Genomic DNA, 19,690 nt, shown 5'->3' on the forward strand with positions numbered 1-19,690 from the left:
CTTTAAGCATCATAGTCTAGCTTCTAAAACTAGGGGTTTTACAGGGAATTATACAAAAATTATTTTGAGTTTCTTTTAATGGTCTTCAATAGGTCCTTCCTGGTACATGCTGAGTGTGATCCTCATTTTTCTGATGTTCTCTCCACTATGAAGTGTCTAGTGAGCCTTAAAATAAGATCTAATTAAGAAAAATGTATAAGACTATACTTTAAGAAAAGATATGTTAAAAATGCATATTTTTTTTAAAAAAAGAAGAAATTGTGTTCTTGCAGCTCCTCTAATTTATCAATACTGTTTTAACTCCTTATGGACTTAGTATGATATAATCTGAATCAAAGCAAGTACTGGTTTTTAAATATTGGTTTTACCTTATTTTCAATTTAAAACTATTGTTTTCTCTTTTTCCAACCTCTCTTTCCCTATTTCATAGAGAGAGAAGAAAAAACCCTTGCTGCATTGTCCAAGTCCAAAAGTGTATGCCTCATTTTGCATCTTGAGTCTACTATTTTTCTGTCAGGAAGTAGAATAGCACAATTTATCACAAATTCTGGGGAGTCAGTTGGTCATTGCATTGATCAGAGATCTTAATTACAGTGATATTGCCATTGAATATGTTATCCTCTTAATTCTGTTCCCTTCAGTTTATACAAGTCTTCCCAGTTTTCTCTGAAATCATCCCTTTCATCATTTCTTAAAATGCAGTATTAATCCATTATACTTTTAAACCATAATAGTCAAATTTAAATCAACAAAACAGTAGTGCTAATCTGTCAATGACTCTGATTATAACAGAATGGAAATGGGTTGATTACAAAGAAAGTTAACCTTTTTATAACCTGTATGTAGCCATAAGTAATCATCATTGTTCATGGATTCTTAATCCAGATTAAGTGTTCTGTTTTTCTTTATCTAAATGCTTTCCCCTTCTCCTAAAACCCTGAAATATCCAGAATTGGCAAAGTAAGAAATGAATTAAATATTGTTGTCTCCCACTTAGATAGTGAGCTCCCTAGTGCTTAATACAGTGTCTGACCCATAGTTGGTACTTTTGGTAAATGTTTAATGATTGATGAATGTTGTATTTGATACCAATCATCAAATTTTTTTAAAATGCTTATGCTTGAAATAAACTATGTCAGGTACCTTGAAGGTGAGTGATGTAGAGGTGTAAGACACATTCTCATCTTCAAAGAATCATCTGTTTAAGTAGATAGATTCTATGCAGAGAAAGATAAATAATAATGTATATAATTAATAATAATTTATTATTTTAAATTAATCAAAATAATTAATAAGTAATAATACCTAATACAGACAAGTTGTTGCTATGAGAGTTCAAAAGCAAGAAGAAATAAGGAGGGAAAAAAAGAATTTTGCTCTGTGGAGTAAATGAGATGTCAATTGAACTTGTAATTTGGGGTTAGAACTAGATAAGCAGATGGGATCATAGACCTGGACCTAGCACTCAGAGGTCTTCTAGTCCAATCTCATTTTATAGAGGAAGAAACCAAGGCCCAGAGATTGACTGACCCAGGTTCAAATGGGCTGTAAAGTGTTAGAGTCAGGAATTTAACTCAGAGAAGCATATTTCCTATCTGTGCCATCTTGCCTCCTGAGTATTAGAAGCAACATGAGCAAAGGCTGTCCACAATGTATTCATAAGTCACAACAAAATCTACTTTTATAGTCTTCTGAAGTTACTTTCAAAAATGTTAGCCACAGTGAAGGAAAGTCTTCAGTGCCACAGAAAAGAACTACCCACACTCCATATGAGTCCCCTAAAATGACATGGCACCTCCAATTATCTTAGATTCACAATACAGTTACATATGGAAATTTTACCTATTGTTTCAAACCAACTTAACTGTACAACTATAACAGGTTGGCCAAAATTTGATTTAGGTGCCATTTTTATAAGCATATTTTTTCCATATGTTGTAGGATGTCAAGTAATTTTTTAAAAATGTATTTAAATACATTAGGAGAACTATAAACCTTAAGGGAAGTCTATGGATAACTCATTTCACAAAGTGACTGATTATTCAGAATCATAGGATTATAGATCTGAAGCTGAAATAGACCCCAGAGGTTATATATTTCAAACCCCCCCTTCCTTAAGTTGTCTTTAATAAATTTAAATTTTCATATAATTAATGTTTAAAATACCATCTCCCATTCTTTACTATTGGAATATGACTCTCTAAAAGGAGAAAGGAAGAACTGGATCCTTTTGATGGCTATTTCTTTTGATTAAAGTTTGAATTTATGAGGTGAATCAATTAGTGTTAATGCACTTTACTATAGGAAGTGGCATATTGACTCAATAGGACTTTTAATATTCAAACTGAACTCTGACAGTGTTACAGAAATTGGTAACTTTGACACCAATCAGGGCATTTGCATTAGTAAAATCAGTGCAAAAGAGAAACGTTATGTTAATGCAATATTAGGTGTCAAATTAAAAAGTCAGGAAATGCAAAAGTTATGGTTCTCATAACAACGTTAACTCGCCCACATTGCACATGCTGAATAATAAAGTATATATTTAACTACATAACTAGTAATCCAAAATTCTGCATATGTACGGTGTGGGCGAGTTAATGTTACTACTTTTATATTTCCTGACTCTCTCTTATTTTAATTTTCAAGTCTTACCATTGCATGAACATAATTGAAAGGACAGTAAATCTGCAGACAGTTTTTCAATGCTTGAGGTGCTTAGGAGATTTTAATCATCTTCATTTAAATGGAAAAGGTGAGAATTTCAGAAAATTGTTTTGTGTTCTTTTGTTGTTTTTGTTTTCCTGAAAAAAGGTATAAAGGTTTTTGAATTATGTCCAGGTGAGTTTGTATGCTAGAGGAACATGAACTTTTGATTCAAGCAGTAGCATTGCAAATTATTTTTTTTATTTTTTATTTTTTTAGATTTTTCAAGGCAATGGGGTTAAGTGGCTTGCCCAGGCCACACGGCTAGGTAATTATTAAGTGTCTGAGGTCACATTTGAACTCAAGTACTCCTGACTCCAAGGTCGGTGCTCTATCCACTGCGCCACCTAGCCACCCCCACTAGCATTGCAAATTATTAACATAGCTAAAAATCCTTTCAACATTTTAGATGTACACTAATATAACTATTTTTGTTTCTTCAGACATAGCAAATAGATCCCTATACCTTGTTTGATCATCTATTCAGCCATTTTTATCTATTCATAAATGTGTTTTATGAGCAAAAAAAAGTTATATTTCATATGATAAAAAGAAGAACAATTGTTTGGAAAAATCTATTTAAAAATTTCTGCCACATTTCATAAAGAAATCCTTAATCCAAAGGTTGATTTTTCAAAAATTTAGGGGAAAAAGTGGTTTAACATAGAAATGTTAAGGGAAATTTTTTAGCCATTCCATAGAATATGTAAAATTTGTATTGTTTTCTGACACATCTTTTTTTTTCCCCCATGGAAGACTTTGCAGAGAAATTTCACAAGTTGCTTACAATGTTACCATGTCCCATAACTTCCTTTTTGTAGGTTCCATAAATCTTTACAGAATCACAAAAATCTAGAATCAGAACAGAATTGCATTGATTTGCAGGAACTTCAGCATTTAGTCTAACACACGCTCAAAAAGAAATCTTATAAATGTTCTATAAAAGAAATCCTATAAATACTATAAGATATCCAATGAGTTGTCATCTAGTCTCTACTTGACTTCCAGCAAAAAGAAACATCATTTTCCAAGGAAGCCCATATCCTTTGGGGGCCTCCTAATTATTAGGAAGTTATTCCTTACTCTCAAGTCTGAATTTGCCTTCTTAAATTTTCCACCCACTGCTCCTAGTTTTTCCTGCCAACGTCAAACAGAAAAATTCTAATCCTTTTTGCACATGATATCTTTTCAAATACTTGAACACAAGTTGCTTGTTCACCTAGTTGTCCTCTCCCTCCTTCAGAATCTTCTCTTTTCTGAAATAAACATCCTTAATTTTTTCAACTTATTGTCTTATGATATGAATTAACACCTTTCTCCTTATCCCTTCCTCATGGTTCCTTCCAGTTTTTCAAAGGTTTTCCTAAAATGTGGTGTGCAAAACTGAAGGTGTACTGTAGATATGGTCTGACCAAAACAAGAGTAGGAAGGTACAAAAATTTCCCTTTTCCTGAAAGGTAATGCCCCCTATGCAAGATCATAAGCTTTTTTAGGAATCATGTCTCACTGTTGACTCATATTGCAGTCTACTAAAGGCCCTAGATCTTTTTCAGAAAAACTTCTATTTAAACCTGTCTTCCCCAACTTACAGTTGTGATGTTGATTTTTGAACCCCAAAATAAGGCATTTAATTTATCCCTATTGAATATCATCTTGTTCTATTTGGCTTAGTGTCAAGATTTTTTTGGATCCTGCTCTTTTTACCCCATATAAATTATCCTCTCCTATCCCTTTCTGGCTTTGTGATGTAATCTAGAAACTTAATAAGCATATCATCAATTCCTTTATCCAAATTATAGGATAAAGGGGATAGTTGAAACAGTTCAAACCAAGTATAGATCCCTAAAGATTCTACTTTCTTTTAGTTCTTAACCCCCAAAAACTTCTCTAATAGTTTTAAAGAGGCAAAATGAATTGTGATTCTCAGTTGAATTTGCCTAAGATGAATCCAAGCAAACTGACAAGGAGTATAGCAAATAAGTTAATAGTGAAAACTCCTACTGCCTACATCTTCCTATTCATGTATTATGTATTCGGCAAATTTTGAACCTTATGCTGAAAAGTTTTCTCAAAGACTGTTTTAGTTATAGGTTGATCCATAAAAAATCTTTCCCAAAGCTTTATAAAAGACATTATCTAATGAAATTAGATAATACTAACCCCAGAGCAAAGAATTGAAAATTTGAGGGTATGACCATTAATTGGTCTGATTAATTAGCTGATCAAGTTATACATGATTGTAATGGATTACTTTTGGTTATACAAAATAATGAGCAGGATGCTTTCAGAAGAACCTGAAAAGACTTATATTAACTGATACAAAATGAAGTAAGCAGAACCAGGTGAAGTTTGTCCACATAATGCAATATTATACAGTCATCAGCTGTAAGTGACTTGTTATTCTCATCAATATAATGATCCAAGACAATTACAAAGTATAGTTGTAATCTAATTCTGGGAGGTAGCAGTTGCTGCATAGCAAAATTCTCCCTCCACCTTTTAGAATCCTTTCGCCTCCCCCATGCCCCATTAACTCATAACACCTCATAGCAAGCAGGCTCTGTGCTGTGGAACAGCAACTAGGAAAAGCCATTCTTCATCCCTTTCCCCTTTCCTCTTAAGTGAAAGAGTGAGTTGCACAGGATAAGAAGGTACAGAAATGGGAAATTTCTCTATTACTGCTGAGGGAATCCAAATTTGCAATCTTAACACCATCTTTGACTCCTAATTTTCCTTCATCTCGCCTCTCCAGTCATTTGCCACACAACTCATTTTTCTAAAGCACAGGATTGACCTGACACTCCCCACTCTCCTATTCAAAAAATTACAGTGGCTTCATTTCTAGTTTTTTCATATATCATAATTTATTACACAGAGTATAGAACCGATATCACTCAACAAGATGAAATTAATCAAATTAACAGAACTTGAAAAGTGTCAAGCCTGTCTAATTAGAATACTAGAGCAAATTTAAAATTAATTCAAAAGTACAGATGAAAGGCCATACCCAATATCAATTTGGTGAACTATATAGACTAGAGTTGGTTAATATTTAGTATAAATAGCTCTAAATTTTGAAATATCCTTGAGAGTAATGACTACATTATTCATCTCTTTTCTCTCCATAGTGTTTAGCATAGTGCTTTTAAAATGATAGGTGCTCAATAAATATGAAAAGAACAAAAGAACAGGCTTCTAAGATTTTGTGACTAAGCATTTGCTGGATTTATGGAAACCTTGGAACCAGTGTGATGGAAGCAATTAACTAAGAGGAGTAGGACCATCTTACTACTTTGGCAACTAGAAATCTGATTGTTTTCAGGAAGAGGAGAAACAACATAGTTATCATTTCATTTCTACAAGCCTATACTTTCTTTCATTGTGCCATTTGCTTTTTGTAGAAGTATCAGTTATATTTTATTCTCACTTTGTAATTCCATAGGTAAGAACTGGGATTTTTTTATCTAGATTGTTACTTATGTGTTTGAGGCACCTTCCTAAAAGAGTCGAAGTTATGAAGCTCACTGATGTTCCTTGAATTCCAATTTTTCAAGGGTATAATACAGTGACAGTTTTGATGTGTGCCAGTGGGTGTGGGTATCAGACCCTGCACCTCAATGTTCCCTGCTTGCATAATGTAAAATTCAAATCCAGCTTGTCAAATTGAAGTGTCTCTGAGTTTCCTTGGAAACTCACTGAAGATATTTATAAAACTTCTCATAGAGATAATATCAGCAAGTGATAGTTCTTTTTTATGCAGCTAATCCATACTCTGGATTTAGCTATGATAATTTGGAGTAACTCACCAGTGAGGCAACTACATGGTCTGACTTCATTGTCAGAGAAGGTTTTAAAGGAATTCTCTTCTCCATGTTAAAGAAAATATCAGAGGGAAAATGCCAGAGCAAAATTTTAAGCCATAACAATGGTAAACAGAAAATATTAGGGGCGGCTAGGTGGTGTAGTGAATAAAGCACCAGCCTTGGAGTCAGGAGTACCTGGGTTCAAATCCAGTCTCAGATGCTTAATAATTACCTAGCTGTGTGGGCTTGGGCAAGCCACTTAACCCCATTTGCCTTGCAAAAACCTAAAAAAAAAAAAAAACAAAGGAAAATATTAAAACTCTTAACTCTCCATCTATATTCTGCTAAGAAGTAAGATGAGAATAGCTCATATTCCTATAGCAATTTTATGTTTATAAAGCATTTTCTTCAAGGAATTCTTGTAAGGTTGCTAATAAAGCATTACCCCCATTTTATATATGAGGCTTAAAGAATGAAAGTTTCTGGGACTCAGTATTAAGTATCATCTTTACATATTTGGTGCTTTACCATCTCTAAGTTCTATGTTGCTATTGTATTACAAATGAAAATGAATTTAATATCTTATTGCACATTCTATTAATCATATTATCTGAAGTATCTTTAGAATGGAATTTGAATTTTTTGTCCTACAAAAATATAGGATTTTATTTTATTCACAAACGGGTTTTCAGATAGGATCATAACTGGAAAGGAACCTCAGACACTTCATGGAGTTGAACTCTCTTCATTCTGCAAAAAGGAAAAACTGAGGTTCAGGGGGAAAAAATGGAGTGACTTAATCAAGGTATCAGCAGTAGGTGATTAGAAGAGCTAGAATTTTAATTCAGGTCTTCTCATTACAATCAAGCATTTTTCCCTTCTATCACAGGCATACCTTGCTTTATCTAGTCTTCCTAAAAAATCATTTACCAATCTCTTTTTCACTAATGTAATTATTTTAAATATGCTGGAGAAATTGTCTATTGAGAAAAATGGTAATTTTTTCATAAAATATTTTAAAAAGCCATGCAAGAATTTGTAATTTTGTAAACTAAGATTTTTATTTATTGTATTCTATTTTCAAATGGCACATTGGTACATTAAAATGCCAGAAATTTTCATGGAATTTCAGGGATAAATGAGACATTAGCAAATGCATGGTTAAACCAATTAATTCATAGATGAGGAACCTAGGGACAAGGGAGTCTAAGATAACAGCTTTCAGCTAAGGTCACAGCAATATTTGCAAGAGTATATCAGATTTTTCCTCATTTCTCTAACTGTTGAAATATTTCAGTGTTCATTAAATATATTTTTCCTGTAGAAAAATCCATAAATTTATCAAAAAATCCTTTTTTTTAGTTATTAATTCCTGTGTTTGGATGTGATTCCTAATCTCTTAGCAAAAAAAATACTTCAAGTAAAAAAGTACAATGTTAAGTTTTGTACAGAAGGTACTGCGCATTCTTCCACACCCACACTGTGATCATTCCACCTGATCTTTCGTTCAGTTAGTATAGCATAAGGAACATATATTTGCATGTGTGTTGCTCTCCATGCTATTATTTCTGTAATGTTTCTTTTTCAAATCAATAGGATTCCTTTCTACCTTGACTTATTTGAATTGGCTCTTCCCAAATTAAAAACAGTGATATTTAACAAGGCCATCAAGATCTTCCATATTGAGCATGATAACATCATTGTTCACATAAGCCCTGGGCTTTCTCTCATGTTTATTCCCTCCCCCTTTTCCCTTTCTTTTCCAAAAAAAAAAAAGTATATTTTCAAGAGTGGGTAGATTTAACGTACAACACAATCAACATTCTTGCTCCTTGATTTTTCTTTTTCCTGTTAGTGTTACTCAAATTATAGATTTTTTTTAAATCTCTAAACTGTATTTGAAGGTAATATAATACTTTTTTTTTTTTTTTTTTAGTTTTTGCAAGGCAATGGGGTTAAGTGGCTTGCCCAAGGCCACATAGCTAGGTAATTCTTAAGTGTCTGATGCCGGATTTGAGCTCAAGTACTCCTGACTCCAAGGCCAGCAATCTATCCACTGCGCCACCTAGCTGCCCCCATAATACCTATTTTTGAAATAAAATAGAATATTTGAGAAGGAAGAAACCTAAGAAATCACCAAGCTCAACCTCCTCATTTTACAAATGAGAAAATGGGAACCCAGAAAGGTCATGTGACATATCCAAATTGCATGACTAAAGACTACTAGGAGAGTCACTCCTAAAACTCAGCCCTTCTGCCAGGACTTCAACTATTACCTCCTTCCCATTGTACCTAGTATTTCTACTATATGAAACTTAAAATGTAGTGAATAATGAAGTTTATAGTGAGAGCTGTTCTGATAAACCATTGGTCAAGTTCTTAGACAACCACTCTCCTTTAAGTGTGAGTAGAAAGCATATACTTTATCACTTCGAGATATACATATATATATATATTTTTTTTTAATTTGGAAGCTTTTACTGTTAACCAAAGCATACATTGATTAGTGCAGTTAGTTATTTCAAAAAAAGGTGAAAGCATCATTTTTCAAAATCAAACCAACTCTCAACCTCACCATTATATCATACCATAACTGGAATTATGCTTGTTAGAATAAAATTAACTGATAGTCACAAGATTCCTGTCCATCTTAAACTATGAGTGCTGTGGGGTACTTTAGTAAATATGAGATTTTTTGAACTTATATAAGTGTAGCAGGCTCTGCACTTACTCTCTCACTCCCATTCTCTCTGGCAGGCTAAGGTTCACAGATCAAGTTATTCTGTCTTCCCTCAGGGTACAAGGGGCACTCCTGAGATTTTGGATTAGTGGTCTTCTAGAGTATCTTACCTCAGTTGTCTCTTTGGATGAGTTTCTTCTTCAAGAAACAACATCATAATATCTTTTTTTCCTTGAATTTTTTTTTTTTTTTGGCAAGGCAAATGGGGTTAAGTGGCTTGCTCAAGGCCACACAGCTAGGTAATTTTTAAGTGTCTGAGGTCCAATTTGAACTCAGGCACTCCTGACTCCAGGGCTGGTGCTCTATCCACTGCACCACCTAGCAGCCCCTAGCATCATAATATCTTTATAGCACATTATATATGTATGTGTGTGTTATGACATCTGATCTTCACAAAAATTCTGTGAGGTAAGTGCTAATATCATTCTTACTTTACATTTGAAGAAACCGAGGTAGAGAGAGGTTAAATAACTTAGCCAGAGTGATACAGACACACAATGTCTGCATCAGGATTTAAAGTAGGGTCTTCTTGACTCCAAGTCTTTTTCTTGGTTCATCTTGTTGATTCCAATTTATATCAGTCAGTCAAAATTAGATTTTAGAGAGAGGTGGGATAAATATACTGCCCCCCCAAAAAAAGTTTGTGATATACTATGACATTCTACCTGTACATACAGAGTCCAGGGGGAAGTAAGCTCATGGTTATGGTACATGTGGCAAAAACACCTAGAAATCTTTTTGTTGGAATCTCTAAGGCTCCCCCCTTGCTCTGATGTAGCTTTTCTTCTGGGATCCTTCTGCTTTTCTTTTTTTTTTCTTTTTTTTTTTTTTTTTTAGTTTTTGCAAGGCAGTGGGGTTAAGTGGCTTGCCCAAGGCCACACAGCTAGGTAATTATTAAATATCTGAGGCCAGATTTGAACTCAGGTACTCCTGACTCCAAGGCCAGTGCTCTATCCACTGCGCCACCTAGCCGTCCCTCCTTCTGCTTTTCTGTAGAAGCTGCTTTTCTGTAATTTATACTTTCCAGTCTGTATTCGGGATTCATATGAAGATACTATATCATCTATTTAATCTTTTATATCCCCTTTTATATTTATTTTTATATCCAGCCTAGGGTCATCAGATGTTTAATTGGACATTTTGTACTAACTTTCCTATAAGTATCTCAAATTTAACATATCTAAAACAGAACTCCTTTTACCCCACATCAACATTCTCTTTTGAGGCTCAATAATTGAAACGAGTACACTTTAAATCCTTTAAGGAGGATTCTTTGGAGGCTAAGTCCGGAAATACTCAGACTAGAACTTTGAAGACTAAGTTGATCATGGGTCAGTTGGTCCTGAGAGATAGGTGAGTACCATTCCAAAAGGATAGATTATAGCTTCTGTTGCCCTCGGCCGATCTAAAAGGAGTCAGGTTCAGATCACTGAGTCAGGAGCCATGAGACATCCAGTTTGATAATGAGAATCTTGGGAGCCCTGGGGAGAGTCTCTTTGTGAATAGTCCTATGAATGGGAGACTGACATTGTCCTAGTGTCAGATGAGATTGAGCTTTAGGAAGTATACTAATAGCAGAGCACAGTCCTAAGAATGGCACACTGACATTGCTCTAGTGTTAAAGCTATTGCCAATCATGTCTGAGAAATTCCATCGAGTGATGGTCTAGGATCCATGAGGATGTCATATCTCCTCCCAGATGAGTGCTGCTCTACATTAATGAGGTACCATGGTTCTTCACTGATAGAGGAGGAAGAGATACCAAGGAAGGTCTATGAGGAAAGGCCAACCTGACAATTAACCCTTCAAGAGATAGATTAGGATGTACCTGGTGGCTGCATTATGTCACTAGATAGCACATGTTAGTTTTTACCTGGCGTTGATGATGTGCTGCAGCAGCCAAACCACCTCCAATAGACCTGTTTCCCATAAACCAGGCCATAGGATGAAACAGTTCTAGTAGGGGCAAATGAGAAGAACACCTTGCATAGCATACCCTTCACTATAAGAAACAGAATTGTCCAATTCATTGTGCTAATCATTTGCTTGGTTGGTGTGGTCCTAGTAGTAGTAGCTTCTATTAAGGACAGCATGTATATGTTTTATCCTTTAATAGAATGTAAACTGCTTGGGAGCAAGGACTGTTTGGTTTTTATCTTGGATTCCCTAATTCCCAGCAAAGTGTGTCTTTCATATAGTTGTAAATGATTAATAAATATTTGTTGTTTGGTTGGTTCTTTGACTGATCATTTTTGCTTCCCGGGTAGATGTTATATTCCCTCCTAGTAGACTATAAGCCCTTAAAGGCATTTTCATCTTTGGCACCTGATGTTGAGGCCAGTGCTTTACTAGTATTAATCTCTTAATACTAATTGATTCAGTATATAGTGTCTAGCCCCTCTTTCCATTGGCTGATTCAAGGTTGTGTCTCATCTATACCCTAAAGAAAAACAGCACAAATTGTTAAATCCTGATTCTTCAGAATTCAATCAAAACATTGAAGACGTGTATATAAATCATTATCAACTATAATTTATCAGATACCTCCTAATGGTAAAACAGTGTTCTCAGTGTATGACATATAGAAATGTTTAGGATATGATGTATGATTCTATATAATCTAGTTTAAGACATTTCCGTTTATCTAAAAATAGTGACATATGAGGCTAATGTTTGGACACCTTGAATTATTTAAACAGTAATTATTCTCATGGAAGAGAGAAATCATTTCAGATTATTACAATAAGAAGAGAAATTAAAACTTGTTTGTTCTTGAAGGAAAAGGAAAATAGAGAGGAGGAAAGAAAGACATTCTAGGCAAAAAAAAGGTTGTATTGAAATCCTTGAATGTAGGAAAACTTATGTTAGGTTTGGAGAACTGAAGGTAGATTATGGAAAGAATGGAGAGCCCAGGTGTTTTGTGAACTATGTAGGGGATAAGTAGCAGATAGGTAAGATAGAACTAAATTGTGGAAGCCTTTCTCAAATTTTTTCTAATAACTGAACTTTAGGGGGCAGCTAGGTAGCACAGTGGATAGAGAATCTACCCTGGAGTCAGGAGGACCTGAGTTCAAATCCATCTTTAGACACTTAATAATTTCCTAGCTATGTGACCTTGGGAAAGTTACTTAACCCTATTGCCTTAAGTAAGTAAAATAACTAAACTCTAGGAATCTTGATAGACCTCCTATAGTAAGATCTTTTAAAATATTCATAAAATGTATGAACCTACAAATGAGACAAACTTGGTTTTGAAAGAGGCAATAAAATATTTCTGCTCCTTTGAAAATTTTACTAAAAAATAAATAAGTTCCAGAAGAAAGAATATCTTGTCATCATTTTTAAACCTGTCTTATTTCTTTTCAACCACAATAAACCTTTCCTTGGGGCCAGTGGGAGAAGATGCAGATGGTAAGATATGGTCATTCATTCAAAATAAATAAAGAATCTAAAAGAATCTATATTATTCACTACAGAGTTCCCAGCAAAAAGGAGCCTTGCAGATGACAGTTTAAAATGAAAGTCTAAAATAACTCATTTCCTGTGGAACCTCATTTCAACTCTCTTAACAGGGACAATACAAAACTTATCTGAATGGTTAACAGATTTTCCAAATCAAAGCTAGAAATATGTTGTCTGATAAATGTTTAGTTTTTCTTTGTAGTTTGTAAATGGAATATAATATATAAAATAGTGACTGTCCCAGGAAGTCTGAGACATGTGATCACTATACCAAAGGAAAAATTAATAGACAAGAAATGTGGGATAAATACTAAAGAATGTGAGGAGAGATAATGGAGGCTGGTGAAAATACTGGGCTTATGGGAATGTATAGGGACCAGTGGAGCAAGAAGTCAAAGGGAAGTGTAGTAGAAGTATTACTGAGGCAAAAGAAGGGAAGCTAGTTTTTGAGAAGTATAGAGAACTAGAAATGGGGCCAGAAATATAGGATATCAAGGTACTTGCTTGGAGGTTCTCTCTTGAACTTAATTTTCAGCTATTTAACAAATAGCCCCAGAGAGGAGAGAGGACTTGATTCTTATTCCTACTATTTTCTTGAACCTCTTAGACTTTATTGGTAACATTTTCAGAAGTGGAGTTGAGAAATAGCACTTCACAGTGATTTGACTCAGTTTTGGCTAGGCTCCTGTGCCAGGCAGAAACTTTGACTAAAATAGGCAATGAAGACACAAAGTAGTGACAGACTCTTCGGGCTCTGGATGACATGGTTCTGCATGTTTCTCAGATGAGATGAGTGATGGAGTCCAGCATAGATAATAGACAGCTTTGCTCAATGTGCTTGTTGCCATTGCACTTTTTTTCTTCCATGAAACCCCTGGAACAATTTATGGAAATTTAAAGATCTACAGAAAGTAGCCTGAGAAAAACTGCTTTAAGAATATTGATCTGACTGGGATATGTGTAGGATAGATAAGATTTGAAAGAGAATGAAGACAGGTAAGAGCCAGTTATGCTAGTCCAGGAATGATTTTGTCTGTTGATCATTGGTTTCGGTCATAGTTGACTCTTCATGACTCTACTTGGGGTTTTCTTGGCAAAGATATTGGAATGGTTTGTCAGTTCCTTCTCCAGCTCATTTTACAAATGAGGCAATTGAAATAAACAGAATGAAGTGACTTGCCTAGGGTCACACTGCAAGTATTTGAGGCTAAATCTAAACACAGGAAGATAAGTCTTCCTGACTTCAAGTCCAGAACACTATCCACTATACCACCTAGCTGCCTGTAATTAAATAATGAGGTAGTATAAAGAGAGGCAATGTGATGTAAGGGATAGCGTCAGGGAAGTCTTAAGATGTACTAAAGGCAGCATTGTGAAATGGAAAGAGTTTTCAAGAGTCAGTGGAATACAAATCACTGCTTTGCCCCTGAGTACTCAAGAGACCTTGGACAGGTCATAAGTCTAGAGCTAGAATGGACCTCAGCATCCATTGAATCTAATATATACCTGGAAAAAAAAAAAGACCCTACAACTTACCTGACAAATGGCCATCCAGCCTCTTGCTAGACAAAGTGATAGGACTAAAACTTGGGAGCATAGAACTATTAATGTTTAAATCAATATGTGTTAGCTCAAAGTTCCTGCTGATGGTATTTTAAGCTGATACAAATGATATTTTTCTCTGCCAATTACTAATGCACTCACCTGATGGATTATATTATAACATTGTGTATTCATAATTTAATTTAGTTAATAAATTGGAATTTTTCACTTTCATTCCTTATTTTTAAAAATGTACTTTCTTGGAGAGAATTCTGATTTTGCAAAAGGACTTTAACATATTCATTCGAAGTTCAATATGTCTGCCATACTCTTTCAAGCCTGTTATTCTCCTTTCTTAATCAGCCTTACATTGGCCATAAAGAATCTAGAATGTTTTGGATTTTTAATATGGCAGCAGATTTTGATGTAATATAAATAGTGAATTATTACTTAACACCAATATCAAACAGAAGGGGAAACTAGATGGTGTGAATGAAAACTCTCATGCAAATACAAATATCTTCAACTACAGCAGGGAGAACCAAAATTATTGGCAAAGTAAATTGCATTTCTAGCTTCCTTTTTACAGTTTTGGCATGCAGGGAATGATTTCTTTTAGTATTTCTGCCAGGTTTTGTTTTAGGATGCTGCATTTGTTGTTGGGAGGGGTGGTGTAGTGTTCCTACATATATTTATTTTAGCATTTCATGTTTATGGTATGAACTATGTTTATGTGGAACATAGACTAGATCTTGCCCCATTACAAGCTGGTAGTTTTCAACCTCTGTAATTATAATCTGAAAGCATATTATTGTGAATTGTCACCATTTACACATCTGAACATTATCTCAATAGTAGCAGCAGCAAACAAAAATTAACTTGTCCAGGCAGAGAGCAGCTTTTTATTTAATGTAGCACACAGCAGCATTTACTGACATGCTCAACTCGGTTACCATCAAAATTAGAGATAGAAAGACCTCAAGGAAGGAAGATATTTACCCTATTCTTTGCAAGAGTGTTTACTTATTGAAATAACAAAAGATTTTTATCTTTTTTATTTTTCTTCTCTTTCTCTATATTCTTTATATCAAAATATACATATTTAGTTCAATTTTTCAGTTTCCTCAGTGTAGTTTAATCAGTAATTGTTAAATGCAGAAATATAAGGGCTTTGAGGACAGAAATTATATCTACTTTAGGGTTGTGTTGTTTTTTTGGGGTTTTTTTGCAAGGCAAATGGGGTTAAGTGGCTTGCCCAAGGCCACACAGCTAGGTAATTATTAAGTGTCTGAGACCAGATTTGAACCCAAGTACTCCTGACTCCAAGGTTGGTGCTTTATCCACTACACCACCCAGCCGCCCCTATTATATCTACTTTAAATCTTTTGAATCTTGCAGTACTTAATGCAATTCTACTTATCTTAAGATGAAAAGCACCCAAATAAAAGTCCTTACTAGACTGCATACTCCTTTACTAAGGGAAATTACTGCAAACTGACTAGTACTTTATTAGTAGGAATAATAGATTAACAAATATCCAATCACATTGACTTTTTTTTGGCATAGCAGTGGGATTAGGTGACTTGCCCAAGATCACACAGCTAGGTAATTATTAAATGTATGTGACGAGATTTGAATTCCAGGGGCGATGCTCTATTCGTTGCATCACCTAGCTACCCCCCACACTGATTTTTAATATGTCATTTTGTGTTTGTGTGTGTGTGTGTGTGTGTGTGTGTGTGTGTGTGTGTGTGTATATAATATAAAATTTTAACCTATCATATTTTAGTGTTCATGATCATCATCATCCCAGATGTATTGGCATTTGGAAATTATCTGTTATAGTATAAAGGAAATTGAACTAATAGTTTAGGATGATGAATTTTAACCCTAACTGTGCCATTATTTTAGCTGTTTCCTCAAATTAATATGTCTGGAACTTATTTTTGCACCTAAAAAGTGAAGGGATTAGAGTTTAGAGCTCCTTCTATCATTAAAATTCTGTTGTAGTAGTGACAATTAGTAGGTAGTAGTAGTAATAAAGTAGAAGTAGTAGTAGTAGTAGTAGTAGTAGTAGTAGAGTAGAAATAGTAGTAGTAGTAAGTAATGGGAGGAGGGGGAGGAGTAATAGTAAATAATATGTAACATTTTTAGGTTTATAAAACTCCTTAAAAATATTAGTTCATTTTATCTTCCTTAGGAGGTAATTATTATTATTCTTACTCCAAAAGACACTGAGAAGCACAGATAAATTAAGTGACTTGTGCAGGGTCACATAACTGGTAAATATTTGAGGCAGAAAGTTTCTGAGAAACTGATTAATAAGGATAGTCCCATGCAAATGATCCTTTGAACCAATGGTTACATAAAAATCCACTGGTTTGCATACCTGGCCCCTTTCTACCTTTGAAGTCTTCTTAAACCTAACTTAAACTTCCTAAACCTCCCCTACCTCACACATATATTCTGCAATGCCTCCTTGCTGTACTTTGAACAAGACTCTTCAATTTCCAACTCTAGACATTTTCACCATAGTCCCCCATGCTTGGAATACTCTTCCTCCTTCCTCATTACCACCATCTATCTTCTCTTGCTTCAATTTCCATCAAAAAATCTCACTTTCAATAGGAAGCCTTTCCTGATTCCTCATTATTCTAGTGCCATCTCTCTAGATAGTTTATTTGTATACACTTGTTTGCATGTTGTCTTCCCCATCAAAATTGTGAGCTCCTTCAGAGCAGAAACTATCTTTGGCCTTTCTTTGTATCCCCCAGGACTTAACACAATGCCCAGTATGTGTTAGGCCCTTAATAAATGTTTATTGACTTACTAGTTCTGTGAGAGAATTACTTAACATCTCTTACATTCCTTATCTTTAAAATGGTTAAAGCAATAATACCTACCTCACAGGGTTTTTATAGCAAATGATGTAATATTTATTTATTAATTTATTGGTTTTTAAATAAATGGAGGAAACTTCTCTGGACCTTTTTAGCTAATCTCTAGCTAAAAATTATTTCCATTGTACCTTTTTTTAAATGACTAGATTGCTCTATACAACAACCTTAAAGAAAAAATACTGAAGTATTCCTTTTTCTCAATGTATGTTGGTTTTTATTTCAGCTTTCTAGAAAGAATTGACAGCGTCAGTTTGATTGACTACACACCCACAGACCAGGTAAGTGAGGTTAAGATCATGTGACCACCTGTTTTCAAAACTATGAAAACTTCCAATTTTATGCAAAGAGCATTAGAAAGACTGGGGATGATAATAAAATAGTTATGATAAATCTTGAAACTCTACCATGCTCACCTACCCAAACCATTTGAATACTTACCAATGAGATTTTTTTTTCCTTTTAAAATTCTATTTGAAGTTTCTAGAAGTAAAATATGGACTTGTAAATAACATTGGACTTCCAGTCAGGAAACCTAGACTTATAATTCAGTATGTGGATAGCATCATTGAATGTACCTTATTTTTCTCATCATTAAAATGAGAGTAAAAATAACTGACCTATTCATGTTACAGGGTAGTTATAAAATAAGAAAATATCAGTCAATCTATTTTAGAAAGTTAAAGCAGTACACAAATAGGAAATATTGCTTTATTGTATTTGTCCCCAAGTATTTTCCTGGGCAGAAACTTAAGAATTGTTCCAATGCTATAAACAAGTTATTTTTGAAAACTGACATTTTCCCCTTGTTTTAGTTAGGTTTCATACCTGCCAACCTTATAAACTTTTAACTATTTTTTTTTAAATTTCTAAAACAGGATCATCAAATCATAGAACTAGAAGGAACATCAGAAGTCATCTACTCTAACCTCCTATTTCTTTAAAGATAAGGAAACTCAGAAAGGTTCAGCTTTTAAAGCTAAAAATTCTGTTATACATGTTTTTTAAAATTCTGTTATACATGTTAACATTTTCACCCCAAAAACTCATAAAAGAAAATTTTAAAACAAAGAACATAATTTTTATCAGATGCTGCAAATAGAAGTACCAATGACACTACGATTAATATTTCCTGAGTATTATTCTCTCAGCCATCTCAAATGACATTAAAGTATTTTAAGCTTTGAATTTTCTGATGTCACTAAGCCACTCTCATGTTCCCAACTAACAGGTTGAAAATTCCTAAGCTGACATCCTACTAAATTATATAACATTCTTCTTTAGTCAAAGATTTTCTTGACTTTCCTTAGAAATTACATGGGGAAACATAATAAATCTTTCACTGGGAGATAATTTAATGTCTTTATGTGGGAGCTTTCTTTCTTTTGCAAATCTTCCAGGTGACTTGTATCTCTGAGAAACAAATATAATCATTAATTTCACAAAATACAAAATAAGACAGTTTCAGATACTCTATAAATGTTTATAGTAAGTAGTACTCTATTATTTGAGTACTTTCATGAAAGCTTAAATGTAGAATTTGCTATTTCTTGTAATCTAATTTAGATATTAAATTTTTATTTCTATTTTTTCATTTTAAGATAAATTGGTGTGTGTTTGTGCTTATATTTTAAATAGTATAAACAGCGTGTTTTCACAGAGAAATATGCAAAATAGTTAATGGTGTCTGTCTACAGAAAGGCAAAGATAATGTTCTTTTTCTCTCTCCTTCTGGAATAAAAGGAAACAGCTTTTAAAACAGATGAATATTGGCGATTTTGTAAGTGTAACTACTGATTATGTCATCTCAAAGAGAGAGCCAAATGGTGCTGCAGAAGGAATATAAACAGATAGTAACCTCTTTTCAATTCAATAAAATTGCCAGAACCAAAATAATTTTCACCAGCTAAAAATAGAAATAGTACCACTGGTAACTCATTCCTATTACAATTTTGAGCAAAAATGACAAACCTTTCTTTTACCAAACAATATAAATATTCTCCTTTCTTTATTTAGTGTCTTGTCTTTTGCCAGGGTTTTAAGTGTACTTTAAACAGTCACTTCTTTAGGGCATTGTCATAAAGAAGTTCTTATGTGGAGTGTTTCTCCATTGGTCCTGGGTAGTATCAGAATCCACTGCTGTTTTTGTAAAGTGACAGAAGGATATCTCCTGGCCCCTGGGATGTGTCCTTGAACCATAAAGCAACTCCATAGACTCAAAAGCCATTTTAGGGGTTCCTTTCTTCAACCAACTAAATTTTGTTCTAATTATCATCCAGAAAAGATAAGCAGTCCTTTTGTCTCCATCTCTCTCCAGGAAAGTCAATCTATCCTTCCCAATATTTCTTTTCTATGACTTGAAGTATCTAGAATTTATCCAATGCCCTCTGACATTTTTGAGCTAAACTCAAATATCTAGGAAGGACTCTAAAAGGTAGCTGGATCAAATGAAGAGTGTATGTAAAATACTCGTAATGAAAAATGAGAAAATAAGTTATCAATATTATTTTTGTTATTATTCTTAGTAATTAAACTATGTC

At 34.1% G+C, this 19,690-nt stretch overlaps 1 protein-coding gene and 1 pseudogene across 4 annotated transcripts in view; one reads left to right on the forward strand and one right to left on the reverse strand.

Moving 5' to 3' along the window:
- LOC141496802 (zinc finger MYND domain-containing protein 19 pseudogene) overlaps nucleotides 1–11,191 on the reverse strand; it is a 58,041-nt pseudogene extending 46,850 nt beyond the window's left edge.
- The window catches only part of GNAL (G protein subunit alpha L), a 509,094-nt gene that overhangs the window by 467,657 nt on the left and 21,747 nt on the right, over nucleotides 1–19,690 (forward strand). For 3 of the 4 annotated variants that reach the window (XM_074207178.1, XM_074207179.1, XM_074207177.1), the window contains one exon: nucleotides 17,377–17,431. In XM_074207178.1, the coding sequence (XP_074063279.1) occupies nucleotides 17,377–17,431 (55 nt within the window). The other variant, XM_074207180.1, reaches the window with a different exon arrangement.

This window comes from Macrotis lagotis, chromosome X, assembly GCF_037893015.1.
Source record: "Macrotis lagotis isolate mMagLag1 chromosome X, bilby.v1.9.chrom.fasta, whole genome shotgun sequence".
In the NCBI taxonomy this organism is placed as follows: domain Eukaryota; kingdom Metazoa; phylum Chordata; class Mammalia; order Peramelemorphia; family Peramelidae; genus Macrotis; species Macrotis lagotis.